Source organism: Triturus cristatus, chromosome 6 (assembly GCF_964204655.1).
Source record: "Triturus cristatus chromosome 6, aTriCri1.1, whole genome shotgun sequence".
NCBI classification, from domain to species: domain Eukaryota; kingdom Metazoa; phylum Chordata; class Amphibia; order Caudata; family Salamandridae; genus Triturus; species Triturus cristatus.
In genome coordinates this window covers 1,178,193,277-1,178,210,709 of record NC_140589.1, presented here as the reverse complement: position 1 = coordinate 1,178,210,709, position 17,433 = coordinate 1,178,193,277, and the positions used below count along the sequence as shown (strand labels likewise).

Sequence of the window (17,433 nt, the reverse complement as noted above, 5' to 3'; positions counted from 1 at the left end):
TAATTGAAAACTTCTGCGTGAGGTCCAGTTCTGTTTCACTTGCATTTGGAATTTTCTTTCGGTGGATAGTTTTGTGGAGCACCGGAAAACTGCAAGAACTCTCTCTCCACTTAATGTTAGTGGAGGATCTGCCGATTGAAGCAGGAATTTTCAGGCTTCTTGAGAATGTGGGTGTTCACTCTGGAAAAGTCAGGTATCGCATACTTCTTAATTGATCTTCACTTAGTTTTCGTTTTTGCGTTTGGTGTTTATGGTACATTAATATGAAATTACTGCCTTTTTCATACATATTTTTTCCGGCGAAGTTAAAGAACTGTTTCCTCAAAATTAACCTGACTCTGCCATCTAATACTTTTAGGTTGAGTTCACTTTGTTACTGAACCTACAGAGGACACTGGACTTTGCCTGTTTTCAAGCCCTGTTGCCAATATATGTTCAGTGGGCGTTTTCGTGCAGTTTGGTCATTTATGACTCAAGTTCGTGGATCTGCCTCTTCACAATCCAGTGTTGTCAAATGACATTGTCACCGTGTTTTTGTTATTTCAGGAAAGCTGATTGAAATTCGAAGTTTGAAGTGCATGATTATATAGTATGCCTAGATTGTTGTATCTATATGGAATCACGTATTTGTTCTGAGTTAGGGCGATTTTGTTTCTTCACCCTTTTCTCTCCCAGCTACGTGTTTGGTAATAGGTGTTAGTCCCATCTACTCTGTACGGGGGTGTTAGTCCCACCTAAGTTATTTGTAATGGGTTTCAGTCCCATTTACAGTCTGCTTTTTGGGTCGGAGTCCCATTTTTAGCATGTTCGGGTGTGGTCCACCCATATTTTGGTGTATGTACATGGGTGCGGTCCACCCACATTTTGGTGTATGTACATGGCTGCGGTCCACCCATATTTCGGTGTATGTACATGGGTGCGGTCCACCTATATTTTAGTCTTTGCACATGGGTGTGGTCCATCAATTGTGTTTTAATATTTGTTTTGGGGTATGTACATGGGTGCGGTCCAACCATAGTAAGTAGGTACATACATGGGTGCGGTCCACCCATAGTGTATGAGTTCTGGTTCTGGGGGTGTTTTCCCATTTATCTCGTCACTGTGTAGTTTTCCTGTAATCTTTCTCTACTGTGTTTCTCTGCATCCTGTTTCACATGTATGGTCATGTAGTGTTTTTCTCACTTCTTTTCAGTGAGTTAAACTTTATTTGCTTTTTCTTAGTTTTTTCCCCATTAAAGGAGGAGGATGGTGATAGTTTGTAAATACCATTTCACTTTTCTCTCTTCCTCTGTGTACCCTCTCGTGGTGTGGGTTTTTCCATTTACCCCTGGGTTCTAGACTTCTGACTTCTTTTGTATATGTTGTGTTTAGTTGCATTTCATTTTTGTTATGGTTTAAATTGTTTTAAATTTTAAATGGAGAAGATAATGTAATATCTTCATGTATGTTTATTGTGTTCCCTTTTACATTGTAACTAGCTGCTCGCCAGTGTGAGTGTTCTGTGTGAAATGTTGACATGGGTGGAATGCTTGGGTGCCTGGTGTATGGGAGACAGTTGGGAAGATGGGCTGAGCAGCTAGCAGGCTGTTCCTGGTGGGGCTGCTATCCCTATTACCTTTGATGTCAAAGACTGGAATAAATATCTTAAAAGACACCACCTGACTTTGTCTGCTGTATCAGCTCTACGTCTGGAACTAGCTTACTTCAGTATTGTTGTCTCTGAAAGAAGATGCTTGCCTCTGTTCTCCTACATAAAAGCAAATTGTAGATTAATTATTTTCTATGGGCATATAGGCTGCTCAAAGCCAGGACGGCCTTTGCATTGTATTGGCTCCAGTGATGTAAAATGGCTGGAAAGAGCACCCATGACTTTATTCTGTATTTTCTAGCACTCTAGAAGAGTGTGACTGCGAATTCTTAATCCGAAAAAAGTGTTCCAGGTAAGTAACTTCTTCCTTTTCAGTAGGTACAATGTTACTCATTTTCCTTGATCGATTGGATCTTTTGTGTCCTTTGATATCTGAAATAGTCGCTAACTGCAGAAACGGATTCACATGGGTCTCAAGTTATGGGTTGATAGGTGCTTTGAAATTTGTTAGATGTCCCGAATTATTAATGCAATGTCTTTCTTGTGTTTTTCCTTGCAGGTCATGAACCTGGAATTTTACAGCTGGTAAATTATTATAGAGGTGCTGACAAGCTTTGTCGCAAGGCTTCCTTGGTGAAGTAAGTGATCCTTCAACGTTTGTGCAGAAGTATGAAGTAACACATTTGTCAGGCCCTTTTGAAAAACACTGCCCAGTGGATCTTGTTGAAAGGCAAGCACAGTATTACCTACAGGGATTAAAAGAGTAATAAAGTATATATAAATTGCTAAGCAAAATGTAAAATAATTGAAATATTTTAAAAGGGTCCGTAAATGTTATGGCATTTGTAATTGGAGTCTAAAAATTAGGTTGATTCTTAGATTGATTCATGGGAGCAGTCCAAATGCATTAAACAGAGTATAATATAAACCATGGGTGGGTGGTCCATTTGAACTCAGAACAGTCTCAACCTTCCCATTAAAATGAAAATATGGATTTCTAAAAAAACATTTGTGAATTAAATATAATATTTAATTATTGGTGTATTTGTTAGATGAATACTTGTTACTTTATTTGTGTGTATTGTTTTGAGGCTCAAATCATTGAAATTGTAGAAGCCGGGCTTCCAGGCTTCCAGTAAAGACTCAGTGGGGGTCCCCAGATTCCAATAATGTTTTAGTGGGGGTCCCAGGATTTCAGTAATGATTATGTGGGAGTCCACAGAAGTCCAAATGCTAAGAACTACTGATCTACATCATAGAGCAGAAAAAATGAACTAATTGACACTCTGCTGAGCATGATGGGATAGTACAGTCTTCCAAGGTTCTTAATGGAGCAGGAAGTTACCTTATTATGTTTATCTTTATCAGTGGGGCATTCTTTCCTGTTTTTTGACAGTAAGTACACTGTTTCAGTTGTTTTAAACCAAATGAAATGTCTAATTTTTTTATTTTGGTTAATTGGTTTAAAAAGATGTTAGGAAATGTTGCCTTCTTCTTTGTCATGTTTTCAGTTCATTGGATTGGACCGTAAACCATGAAAAGGTTTGAAAGAAACGTTTGATGTGATCTCACAGGTGCGATTACATTATTTATTTTATGAATTCAGCAACAGTATCTATGGCGAAGCACTAGGATTACAAGAAATAAACGTTTTCTTAGCTTGGAACACATTGTTCTACAGCTCTGATATGGATCCACAAATGGGGAAATCCATTTGGAGCCCATATAAAGCAGAACTGTGATTTCGACTCCTCATTAATAGGCCTTAGTGAGAATAGTTCTTATTTTTGACTTCGAGAGAGGGCTAATAATCCTATTCCTGTATTGTATACAGAATCTCGGGTGGCTGGATTGAAAGCAGACAGCAGGAGATAACTGGTGCAGTGGGCTTATATTATTGTCCGTACATGGCTAAGTTGTTTTGAGGTCCAGTATGGCATGGTCTGCAACAGGACACAGGGCAATTAATCTGCAGACTTAGATTATGGAAAGACCCAGTGGTATTTTGTTTGTGGTATTGCCAGCAATGTTGAGTATCTGATAAAGTCTGCTAGAGAGAAAAATACCAGATTACGACCCAGTACACTACAATAAGATAATTGTTTTAATCCTGTTTAGAGCACTGCAAGATGTATGTGAGTTCGTAAATATTCCAGTGTAAAGCTATTAAAATCTGCTCACATTTTAAGGGCTTCCATTGAAATCAAAATCATGTTCAAAATGTTGGGGTTCTTCTTAATTTGCTGCTTAAAAGGCCAAGTTGCTGCTAGTCTCTTCTACCCCAAAGTTGCTGCTTTCTCCTTCCATAACTTGAAGATCTTCATACCAGGATTTACATATCAGTTGTCCTTAGTGGCTTCATAGCCATTTCCAGTACTCTATAAACCAATGCTAATGAATACTAATAAATATTTACAGATATAGTTTGTAGATTGCTTTATACAGACGCTTTCTCAAACAGTTTGTCACTTTCACCAGCATCTGCCAAATTGTACAAATAAACGCATTTGTTTGTATTTTATTTTATCGAGCCATGATGGATTATTTGCTTCAGTTGTTGCCTTTTGATTATTTATATTAGACGAAAGTGTTTTGCTAGAAATCGTTTATCATTTCTTACCAAAGTTTCATTGTATTTTTACCACATTGCCTTGAAAGTTGTGAATAGGAGACCGAGCCAGTAAGGCTAGCTGGAGTATTTATTTATTCAGGGTCATGTTGCGAGTTCCATTTCTTGGGTCCCTGTCTGTTCCTGGAAAGCAAGGGCATCATGTGTGGCTCAGACCAGGGGGCTTGAACCAATGAGAAGTTGGGTGCTCCTCCTTTCACTACCCCTCGTTGAATGCAGCACAACTCGGGATGCCTGATATCCTTCAGAACCTGGGTACATGCAAAGCAGTCAAAGAATGGCGGGTCCTTCGGGGCTATTTAAAATGTTAGAGTTTCAGGGAAGACTGTTTATTTCATTACAACTGCAAGGGATCAAAGTGCCTGATGTGGCAAAGGCAGACCTGCAGAAGTTGTCAACATAAAAATAAATTGGGGCACTAAACATACAAGGATACAGCTAGAGGCCTTATAAGATATATGTTAAGGACAGATAGGAAATGGGCGACCTTATCTACTGTAATAATTGGTTATCTCACTTTTATTCGGTAGGTAGAGGTGGGTGCCAGTAAATACCAATTAAATCATGCTTTGAGGAAACTAATATAGATAACAGTTGTTTCTGTTGGGTAATACAATTGCTATGGTTAAAGTATTTAATACGAAGGCAATGATGTATCTTAATTCACACATCATTGCTTTCGTATTAAATACTTGAACCATAGCAATTTTCTATATTACCAATACCCAGGTTCTGAGGGACACAGGGTCGCCCCATTAACTCTAATGTTTTGAGGCAAAACTAAACACTTGGTGTAATTCAGAAGGTATGCCCTACTGCTGGGGGCACTTTACATCAGTTGGTCCCCAGCTTCTTAAACTTTAACAAGATGCACAATATAGTAGAGACGTAATATGAGCATAGGTCAGAGAGCTGTACCAAGGCCCTTGATAAAGCCATTATAACTTTGAATCATGTCGGCTTTACTTGTAAGTTCGACTGTACTTCTAATATCAAATAGATAACCGAATTTTGTGTTATCCAATGCATCTTGTACTCATGAACTGAAATTCTCTGTCCCTATAACTGGTGCTTCTAGAACAGACAATAGTGTTACTTATGTTTCCTGCTCCAAACCAGCCACAGTGTACGAACTTCTTAGGGCATCCACCCTAAATGTTTGGTAATGTGAATTGTGAAACCTTAAAATCTGAATCTCTCATTTTCTTAATTTAGCTGTGCTTCATTCATACTCACCTTTGATCTGTTTTCAGCCTGATTCTGTCCCTGACGCTACCTGCATAAACATTAGGTCACAAAGCTAAAGTTGAGACATTGTAGGCTGCGTCAACATGCAGAGTCAGCTTGCTCGGAGATTTTCAGGCAATAGTTAATCCTTAAGTAAAGTCTACTCCGAATAGCACATTTTGTTGTTCAGCCCTAAAACGTAGAAATTGCACAAAACATCGAGGCTGTCAGATTCTTGCCTTAGCTCATTTGTGTGTTCTTTCCAAAGTTCTATTTACCTCTGGGTGTTCCTTGTTTGTCATCTTCCCTATAAAAACCCATGTAGCTTTTGTTCAAGTGTGCTCCTTTCCTTGAGTAACTCCATGGTGCTCGTTGGATGGAGACCCATTCTGAATGCTTAATAAATTACCTATGGTTTGTACTTCACTCCACTGTTGATTCCGCCTTACGTGATAAGAACCCGTGGTGAAGTGTTGATCCCTGCACCAGCAGATTATTAATTAATCGCTCCACATATTGGCGCCCAACGTGGGGCCTCATCAAGCGCTTGCAGTCGGACCAGGGCAGGAGATCAGGTTGGTAAGATGAACTTCGCTGAGGAAGCGCCCCACCTGATGAGATTAGTGTTACTCGTGGTCCAAGGTGATTTTTCTGCTCTCCAGCTCTGATCTTCCTGGCGGCTGCTAGCCTTGACTGGGGCCTTCGGTTGGTGATTTTCTTTGGATCAGGGAGGATCGACAGGTGGGAGGAGAAGACTACACATGAGGTAAATCTGTATTGAACCGATTCATTTGTTCATTTGGTTAGCATTTGTTTGGTATTTGCTTGACTCGATATTCGTCTTGACTTGGTATGTGTTTGGTAATCCATTCGGAATTGGTACTCTGTTCGGAATCTGTTTGGAATTTTGAAACCTAGGATCAGTTTGTTATTTTGAAACGAACATTTTTTCTTACAGGTAATGTGGGAATATTTTTTATTTCTCTCTGTTTATAAGTCTTTTTTAATCTTATATAACATGCCTGTGATTAGCACCCTTTGGAAGTTTTGTTGTTGCTGCTGCGATAAGCAGAGCATTTTGGAAGCAAGTTAGCCGGCGCCACCAGAAGGTATGCCAAATTTTGAGATGTACATCAAATATGCTATTTGTTCCATCATGTATAAATGCATTTTGGAACAAATATATAAAAGGGGATCCCCAGTTATAATGGCTATTAGAGAGAACCATGGACCCTCACAAACTCGAGTATTTAGAGAATCAATTGTTTATGAAGAAAGTTAGGCCGGCTATGTTTGACAGTTTGCGTATGTGGAGAAAAGAAGTGAGGGAGCGGCAGCTCAAAGCAGAAAAGGTACAAAGGAAACAGGAAAGGAACACAGTATCAGAAGTATAAGGAATTGAAGGATAAGGAAGTTCAGGAGAAAAAGTAATGTTTAGATAAGGAGCATAGATTATTAATATCTAAGGAATATATAGGTAGACCAATTGTAGCAGTTCAGGTCCACCAAGAAGATGTGGATTCAGATATTGATAGGTTGTTGATAGAAAGACCCCCACCCTCATATGTACCTTTAACACCTCTTCCCCCTGCACCATTGAATGTTGTTCCCCTTGTACCCCCGGTTCCACCTCCTTTGCCTGCGGTTGTTCAGCCCCTTATTTTTCAACCAGTACTGGTACACTCTTTACCCTCTCCAACTCAGGCCACTGCACCCCCAACCCAAGCCACTGCACCCCCATCCCAAGCCTCTGCGCCTCCACCTCAGGCCACTGCACTTCAAATGTCTAATGATTATGTACTTTCTGCATCTGTTCTAACCCCTCGAGTTCCTCGCTCTACTGTACCTCAGTTTCGTCAGGATGCGATAAGATTGATGGTATTAAATTGGTTAAGTGATTTTGAAATAGAAGTAGAAGGCATGATAAACCAGATTCAGGATTTTTTCTGAAGGTGAGCTTATTTGTCTTATAAATAAGCTCTCTCATCAACTAATGGGAGACAACTACAGGGCGAAATGGCCTGGATGATCTTAGAGCAATTAATAGACAGTGTCAGATAGGAGCCTTCCCTGTAGATATAATTAATAATGCTATTGCAATGATAATTGGATACATTAATAAACTCTTTTCCTCTCCTTGAATAAAGAGACCTATGAGGGAAGCTGTGCCACAGTTCATTCCTGGAAGAGGGAATGAGGATAATGATGACCCAAATAGTCCTAATGCTAGAGCCCATTTTTTATACAATTGGATATATACGCCCTGCAAAAGGATGGATGTACTTACTTTAAAAGCCTCCTTACCAGACATAAGGAAAAATCCTAGGGGATTTTATGATCATGTATAGGCAGCCATTGATTCCTGTATCATGACTTTAGCGGATATCGATATTTTTTTTTTGGGTATGATCCTGCCACCAGATATGTGGCAACTTACCTGGAAACAGGATCATGCTGTTGATTTGGGAGGAGATTGGACAGCAGCTGATAGAGATAGGAAACTTGGTCAGAAACCTAGTCAGCTCATTCTGGATCTACCATGGTAACATACTTACTTATATAAAAACGATGGTTCCAGCTAGGAAAATAGATTGGACACTCCTTACTGCTTGTAAACAGAAACGGGGAGAGGCCGTCCCCGATTTCTTTACTCGCTTTGAGGAAGTTTCCTCTAATGTATGTAATAGCCCTATTCTTCCTGTCCTTGAAAGGGGGGATGAAATACAGGATATCAAGTTTATCAATTTATGATTGATTTGAGAAAAAAGTAACAAGATAGTAGTCCCTCAATATTCTGTTGTTTCTCAGGTAAAGTTAATACACCTATGGAATTTTCTGACATCCCCGTTCAAAGCCCTATTTCACAACAACTTAATGTTCGTACAAGGGTCTCCAACATTTTCTGTGACAAAAGTTACTAGTAATGTAAAATGAGCACCCCATTCAAGAGTATCAGCAGTGATCACATTGGTGCATTAGGCAGGGTTTTCAGCAGTAATGAAAAAAAAAATCAAGGCTTTGACAATTTAAACTGAAGAGCTGCATGTGTAGTGCATGCAAACCATAGCTACAATACCACTTGCACCAAGGTATACAAATGAGTAATAAACCTCTCCAACTGAAATAATAGTTTTAAACACATTTTTAAAATGTTACCTATTTTCTCTGTAGGCATCAGTTTATGAGTTGTGAAAATATAAAAGAGATGTTGTTTTGAATGCCAAAGTTTTATTTTTTAAAATACAGGTTGGACCGTACACTGGTAAGCTACTCGTTGGAGACATAGCAATACAGCAGAAGGTTTGAAACAAGTTGCAGTGAAATCATTGCACCACTTAGTATCCTTGGGACATAAAGTATCTCTTTTTCAATAACAGTATTATCAACAGAAGATTACCTATTTAGGTCTCTCGTGTCAAAGGGGGGGGTTGAGACGATACAACAACATAGGATATAATTGGCGCAGAACTTGCAGAAACCACTGACTCAATCTAATATCTATGAGTTTATTACCAAATTTTTCATAAATTGCAAACCCCCTGCTTGCCTTAACATTAAGGCACGTATGCATGCCGTTTTCTTTGGACTAATCAGTGTGAAGCTGTCTTTTTGCAATTTAGAAATGCTTTATGTAATGCTCCTGTTTTAGGTAAAACTTGATTATTACAAATTTTTGCATGTAAAATATGGTTGCAACTTGGCACGGTCCCATGTAAGAAGGAATAGGTCATGTGCATATTTCTCCTGCGATTTAAGCAATTTGAAGTGTATATTTAAGGTCACAATGTGAACAATTATAGTACCACCTTTAGTGGATATCTAAAAAAATTATTCAGACCCAGCACCTGACCAGTGCAATATTAACAGGGTATGAGCTGATACTTTTTGCTCCAAAATATCACTCTGAAATGCTGTAACATTTTGAATCCACCCACTGTACTACCCCTCTTGGAGTCCCAACAAGATGAGAAGCATGATTGCATATTTTATTACTGAGAAGGAGACTAAGGGACGGGTAGGCTTGACACATACCCCATATCTGATCCACCAGGGGAACTGTCTGTGGATGGTGCATGTTACAAACTACCTGATGGCTCCAGTACAGCGGCTTATACAGTTACTCCCTTGAAATCTGTGGCTGAGTTATGTAAAATGCAACAAATGTCAACGCAATTTGTGAAGCTGACAGCTTCGACTAGAGCTTGTGAATTAAGTAAAGATTTGACTGTAAATATCAATATATATACCTTTGGAGATGCCCCCTCATTCGGATGACTTTGAAGGGAAAAATAAAAAAAGAGGTTTTATTTTATTTTGCATGGTGATAAGATACAGTTTGGGGAATGAACAGTAAAGATACTGGATACCTTGATGTTACCAAAAAGAGCTACTATTGTTAAATATTTTGTCCACAAGAAAATTATATATGAGGTAATACAGGGAAATACTTTTGCCAATGAAACAGCTAAACGATCAGCCTATTTAGAGTATAATTTAATGTATATTGTAGGGACAGTTAGATGGACACCAAAAGTGACTATGTTAAATCAAACTCTAGATTTCATTAGGGAAGTACAGGAAGAAGCTACGGAGGAACAGAAGGAACAACGTAAAAAATATAGGTGCCAGAATGCAACAGGATGTTGGATAGATCTATCAGGAAAGCAAAGATGAATGCTTCCAAATTATTATGTGAATGTTCTTGTTATCATGGCCCACAGTTCAGCGCTAAAGGAATAGTGGCCATGTCAGATCATGTATGGTTCAATAATCTGATTCCCAGGGTGGCAGAGTTCTATGTCAAGAAGTGCATGATGTGCCATACTTATAGCACAGGAAAAGGTACCCCATTTCAACAGGATATTTTGCACCCCCAGATCTGCCCTTTGAAGGTCTTGCAACCAGTTGAGGTGGTTATGGGGAGGTCAGCAAATGTATAGGGTGTACCAAGATCAAGGACAATCTGACATTGAATTTACTATTCTTGTTGATTACTGTATTCACTAAAGATCTGCATTTGATCCATTCACAGGTGAAGGCCAGTCTCTCTCAGTCTTAAAGGTCCAGGTCACAAGCTGAGGCCTAGAGACGGTGTCTTTACCCAACAGTTTCAGAGGCCAGTGCATGTTTTCTTCGCCACCCAGACTGCTGTTAAGCGCACAGGGCACAGGCACCAGCTCCATGCCAGTGATGTGGAGAAAGAAGCGCCACTCCCTTTGCCATATGATCAGTGGATAACAAGAGGAATACCTGAATATAATCAGATCTCTCAGCAAGTGTCTTTTGGAGATGCTGATCTTCTTTTTTTTTTTTTAAATGGTGAAGTGGTGTCATTGGAATAATAACTTGCTGCCATCATGCCTGACCCAGATGAACAGATTCTGTTTGAACATCCTGACATTGTTCAGCCCTGATACAAAGTGTGGCCAAGGGCCGAAAAGAACTATAGACTTTGATTGAAGAAACTATCTCTGGAGAGATGGCAACCCATGCCGGTGGTCAAGACCGCCAACATCCGGACCAGTGCATAAGCTTGCAAGTGAGGCTTTGAAGCAAAAGACACCTGGGACTTAATACTCTCTGATAGTGTAGTGAGGAAATTTTGGGAGAATTGAGACTACATTGCTCTGTTTCTGGCTGATCGTTACGCTACTCTTTGTTATCTTGGCAATCAAACAACAAATACTACACTAAGAGGAAGGAAGGTTAAGAAACATACAGGTTGGATACAAAAGATCAGTATAGGGAATAGTGTTAGGTGTTCTTCTGAAATAGGTATTTGTATATATATTACGTTGAAATAGGTATAGTTGTCGGTCATTAAGGCCCGTTAGGAATGTGCCCGCTAAAAGCCGACAGTTTTGGATTAGAAAGAGAAAAATAGGGATATTTGTATGTTTTCTATTGTTAGTATTGGGATTTTTCTTTGGGTCTATTTTTGAGGCTTAAAACATACTACCCTGTTCATAGCCTAGTGCCCCCTACTTCTACCGCATCTGAACATTATCGCTTCACTTGTCCTCTCTTAAGGATTCACACTGTCAAATACATAAAACACCCTTAATGTTAATTGAGCCACACAAAAGATTCATCAAATAACTGCAGAATTACACCAGAAAAAAGGAACATGGATTTGGTCAGAATGGTTTTGAGGTATTGTTTCTGCTTGGGGCTGGACATAATTAAAGGGAATAGTGATTATAGGAGCCCTCTTTCTCACTTGCTGTTGCTGCATTCAGCATGCCCCTGTGACATGTACAGCTTATATAGCTACCTGTAACAGTATCAAGCCTTCCCCAATTAATGTTCATGAATTAAGTAGAGAAATGATGATACCACTTGAAATTGATGAAATAATGAAAATGTATATATGTACCTTCCTTATGTATTCAGCACAGCTGAAAAGGAAGGACTGTGAAACCTTATAATCTGAATCTCTCATTTTCTTAATTTAGCTGTGCTTCATTCATACTCACCTTTGATCTGTTTTCAGCCTGATTCTGTCCATGACGCTACCTGCATATGCATAAACATTAGGTCACAAAGCTAAAGTGGAGACATTGTAGGCTGCGTAAACATGCAGAGTCAGCTTGCTCGGAGATTTTCAGGCAATAGTTAATCCTTAAGTAAAGTCTACTCAGAATAGCACATTTTGTTGTTCAGCCTTAAAACGTAGAAATTGCACAAAACACCGAGGCTGTCAGATTCTTGCCTTAGCTCATTTGTGTGTTCTTTCCAAAGTTCTATTTACCTCTGGGTGTTCCTTGTTTGTCATCTTCCCTATAAAAACCCATGTAGCTATTGTTCAAGTGTGCTCCTTTCCTTGAGTAACTCCATGGTGCTTGTTGCATGGAGACCCATTCTGAATGCTTAATAAATTACCTATGGTTTGTACTTCACTCCACTGTTGATTCCTCCTTACTTGATAAGAACCCGTGGCGAAGAGTGATCCCTGCACCAGCAGGTTATTAATTAATCTGCTCCTCATGAAAGACCTTAATTATGCTTCTTTTAATAAAGGAGCATGTTTTACCTTCTTGGTATCTTTCCTTCTCTATAGGCGCTAGTAGGGTAAAGCAGCTCCCTGGTTCTCAGAAAATCAATTGACACTGAAACACACATCTAAGAAAACACTCATGGAGGGGTCTTACTATGATAGTAATACTAAAATACACTGCTTATTGGCCCTATCCTTGTATAGATGGGAGCAAAGGATGGCACGCAGTCCCTATTGCTCTTTGAAGGTTGTACCACACGCTAAGAATACCAAGGGATTTCGAGTAAGGGAAATTTTGTGATCCATGCTGGGGGCACTAATCCCCCTCTTTTGATGTTTTTTTTTTCCTTTACCCCTATTTTAAATGAAGTCCCACAGATTAGGCTTGTATATAGGTCAGTGTTTGCAGTGTATTTTAGTTGACCTTGCTTCAGTACTTGTTGGCTAGTGTTTGCAAACTACTTAATTTTGGGCAGGAACGGTGCCCAAAGAATTTAAAGAAGTAGTTGTGCTGTTCCTTCTGACAAAACTAGCTGAGATCCTGAGGCACCATTTATCTTTTGATGTTAACAGTGTTGGTCCCCTGAATCTGTAAGATCTTTCTGTGGGATTTGGCGTTGTTGACCACGGCCTGCTGCTTTTAAGCGTTCTGCGATTTACCTATGGGGCAATGGCCCTTAGGCCTTGGTTTCTTCTTAGATGAACACATACAGATAGTGTCACTGACCACTTTTCGAAAAAAAGTATTTTTTATTAATTTTGCAATCCAGCAAAACGGACAAAAAAAGAAAACATTTCAAAATAGTCATCAGGGAGAGCATGCAAAGGCAGTATTGGTAATTAGTGGGGAGAGTAGTAATATCAAAATAACTAAAGCAAATAATGAAGGCCACTGTACCATACTACGGCACAGTTATGCTGTCACCCATCCATCTAGAAACACGTGTACACTCAGGGCTAATTCTGTCATGATGATCAGGCATTCTCCAATATGGTCCTCCTGGGATGATGGGTAACCAGCGGGTCAGCAGTTGGCAAATGAAGACATCAGAGAGTGACTCATTCACAATAACTTGACTCCCAATGTTCACTCGGGGGGGCGGCAATCATTATGGCATCCCACGCTGGCCGAATTGCCACCTTCTGCAATCTTGTGGCCTCCTCCCTGCGAATCGCCTCTCTCACATTCGCCCACCTCAAAACCCTTTCTATATATATATCGGTGGCCCCGAGCAGACTTCCTGCTCATAGTTAATTGCCTGCAAGCAAGAATCAAGGTCAGATCTAGAAATCCATCAGTAGCCTTCTTGACTATGGCTCGCTTGTGGAAGCCCAGTAAACCTAGCTGTGGGCTAAGCACAAATTCCCGGTCTATGGCAGTGTGGAACACCTGAAGGGCCGAAGCCCAAGACGGCGACCAGAGTGCGCAAGACCATATCATAAGGAAAAAGGCAGCATCCTCCGCAAAACATCGAGGGCACTCTGACCTCGCAGCAGGGAACATAGCGTGTACTCACCAGAGGCTGAGGTAAGCCTGATGTAAATAATAAAACTGGATACATTTGAAGCGTGCTTTTCGGGACACCCTAGGGGTGCATTCCAGAACCCTCCTGCAAGCCTGAAGAGACAACTGTGACTCAAGGTCCACCTCTCAGCACAATCAGAGCTCCATAAATTGTAGCCGGACCCCCTGCAGGAGAGCTCTGTATAGCAGTGTGACCGCCTTCGTCCACCTTGTAATGAGAAAACAAGGTGGAGAAAGTCGCGCTTCGAAGGTTTTGCCGCCTCAGAATCCCACCACTTGTTTATCCTGAGAACCAGCGTGACCTGGGCAAAAAGTCTCGCGAAGTACCAAAAAGGAACACAACTTGCCTCCCTAAAAAGATCACGAAATACCATGACCCAGGCTATTGTCCACCGATGGAGACCTGTCCATCCCCTGTCATTCCCAAGTCGCGCTTCGAAGGTTTTGCCGCCTCAGAATCCCACCACTTGTTTATCCTGAGAACCAGCGTGACCTGGGCAAAAAGTCTCGCGAAGTACCAAAAAGGAACACAACTTGCCTCCCTAAAAAGATCACGAAAAACCATGATCCAGGCTATTGTCCACCGATGGAGACCTGTCCATCCCCTGTCATTCCCAACGTCGAGCAACCAGGAGCGGAAAGTTTGCATGTATACGGCATCACAGTATGCGTCCTCATAAGAGCCCTGGCCCAAACCTAGCATGCCGTCCTAATAATCGCATTCAGATTCCGCACACTAGAGGGAGGAGCAGGTTTTAGCAAGATCCTGGTCAACAACTCATTGGACGGAGAGCCACCATCTCTGGTAACCACACTATCCCAGAGACAAGACCGCCAACGGGCCACCCATTGTAATTGTACTGCAATATAGTACAGTTTCAGGTCGGGCTGGTAAGCCACCCTTCAGCACGAGGAGATGACTCTTCCAGAGCACCACATGATGCTGCGTGTTGCCCCAGTATATTAGCAAGAAGATCCTGTTGAGTTTGTGAAAAATATTCCGGTACAGCTGTAACGGGAGGGCTGCACACAAATAAAGATGATGGGGTAGGACAACCATCTTGGAGACAGTACCCTGCCACTCACCGAAAGTGGCAGTGTTGTCCAGAAGGCCACCAATTGTCTTCAACCAGCAAGAGTATGCGCTATAGTTGCAATCAAACAACAGTTCCAGTGACTGATAAATGGCCATCCCCTGGCATCGGATAGTATGGTGCTCCCACTGCAATGCTGATTGAGCAAACGGCTCAATGGCCAGGGTGAATAATAGCGAGGATAGGGGACAGCTCTGTTGGGTGGCCTGTTCCACTGCAAGATATCAAAGATCCTGTGCGGATCCTAGTATGCGGGCGAGTGTAAAGGAGCTTTGCCCACTTGACAAAGGATAGACCAAGGCCCATGCTAAACATGGTAGAGTGTAGAAACTCCCTACGGAGTGGGTCAAATGCCTTTCAATGTCCACCGAAAGGACCAGTGCCCCTACTGGTAATCGCTCCAGTTGGTCCAAGGCCATGAGCAGCTGACAAATATTTGGCCTTGTGCTATGTGTGGGGATAAAGCCCCTCTGATCAAAGTGAACCAAAGAGCACATATGGGGGAGCAAGCAGGTGGCCAACACCTTGCTCAAGATCTTGTAGTCGGTGTTAAGCATTGAAAGCGAGCAGTAGGAGTCAAGAAGAGTGGGTCCATATCTTTCTTCTGAAACACAATAACTGCTTCACGCAGGGAGAAAGGAATGAGACCCCGCTGGTGGGAGTCAATAAAGAGGGCCACAAGTTTAGTGATAAGGTCCGAAGTGTAAGCAATGTATAATTCTATAGGTAGCCCATCTAGCCCAGGCACCTTCCCCTCTACCATGACCTTGATTGCACCCGTTCCTCCTGCTCAGTAATATCTGCCCCCAACTGATCAGCCACCTCTGAACCGAGATAACAGGCGAGGAGTCCGCAAAATAACTCAGCATATCCATGTCACTACGTTTGGTATCTGCTGAGCACAAATTGCAACCTACCCAATTTATCCCTGTCAGCTTGGGCCCTAGCCACATACGTCTTCCAGTCAGAACACCGTAGGTGTTTGCCCAACTCAAGCATTTTCTCCCTTTCATCTAGTGCTTGGCTCCTCCCATCCGGAGTCCTCTCCAACCCACGCAGAAGACCATCAATTGCTTCCTGGTGCTGGATATCACATTGCAGCTGGGACGGCAACCCCACTTTATTAGAGCTGCAGTACCTCCAAATCACCACATTCAGGGCTTCCCACTCGACTCCCACCGAATAGGCCGAACCTACATTATCAAGCCAGTAATTCGCGACATGCTTACCCAACAATACTCGGAAGGCCTGGTCCTCAAGCATCACAGGGTCCAGGCGGCATTTAGGGGCTGTGGACCTAGGCAAGTACCACCACAAAGTACACAATTAAGGGAAGTGATCAGAGTATGCCTTTGCCAAATATTCAGCTCCCACCACCCTGCTATCTAGCGCTCCATTGGTATAAACCTGGTCATGTTGGACTTCAAGGTTGGTATTCTGCAACAGTAGGAGTACATTTGGGGATACGGGTTACTCACTCTCCAACAATCTGCCAAATCTCACTGTACCACCCACGAGCGTGTGGAGTCCGCCATCTTAATCGCCAGAACGCTGCACCAGGGATGATTTTAACTGTGTGGTTGTTGTTGACTTGGATAGCCAAGTCAACGTCAACCACCCAGTTAAAGTCGCACCCAATAATCATCCTCCAATATGGCACCATCAGCTTTAGGGGGGGAGCCAATCAGGACAAGAATGCCGGCTGGACGACGTTTGATGTGTAGAATTTCAGTAGCACAACTTCCCTGCCATCTAATAGTTCTAATACCAAGACATAGTGACCACCCGAATCTAATACTGCTCCATGCGACTGGAAGGGGATCCGGGGCCTTATCCAAATAGGAGCGCAGCGTGAAAAAACTGAGTAAGCGGTGGTGAATAGCTGACCCCGCCAACGCCCCCGGAAGGCCCTTCTCTCAGACTCTGTTAGATGAGTCTCTTTCAAAATCGTAATTTGTACCCTAGCACATTATACCTCGTAGAGGGGGAGGAGAGGCCCCGCACATTCCACATAAGCAATTTAAACCATGGACGTCACCATGCACATCAAACCAACAACGAAGGACTACAGGGACAACCCTCAGTCCCACCCACACTAACGTGGTCCACATCTCACCATGCCAAGCAAATGAAATCCATACTACATATATTCTGTTATCAAAAACCAGAACCAAATAACAAAAAAAAGTGCTACAAAAACCCCATCTCCCTCGAAAGATGTGGCTGTATACAACCATCCTGTCCATACACACTACGAAAGGCGCACCAAGGAACCAAAAAGTGGCCAACTAGGTCTGGAATGGAGGAATACTGTCAGGGAGGAAGCCACCAGCTAAAGAAAAAAGAGCAGCACATAGGCAGCCAAACAAATTC

The 17,433-nt window shown here is 41.8% G+C and overlaps 1 protein-coding gene across 1 annotated transcript in view; it reads left to right on the top strand.

The window, feature by feature from the left end:
* Positions 1-17,433, top strand: part of TTL (tubulin tyrosine ligase) — a 196,402-nt gene that overhangs the window by 81,633 nt on the left and 97,336 nt on the right. Inside the window, exon 2 of the mRNA XM_085612103.1 lies at positions 2,148-2,226. Within this exon, the coding sequence (XP_085468229.1) occupies positions 2,148-2,226 (79 nt within the window). The remainder of the gene's footprint in view (positions 1-2,147; positions 2,227-17,433) is intronic.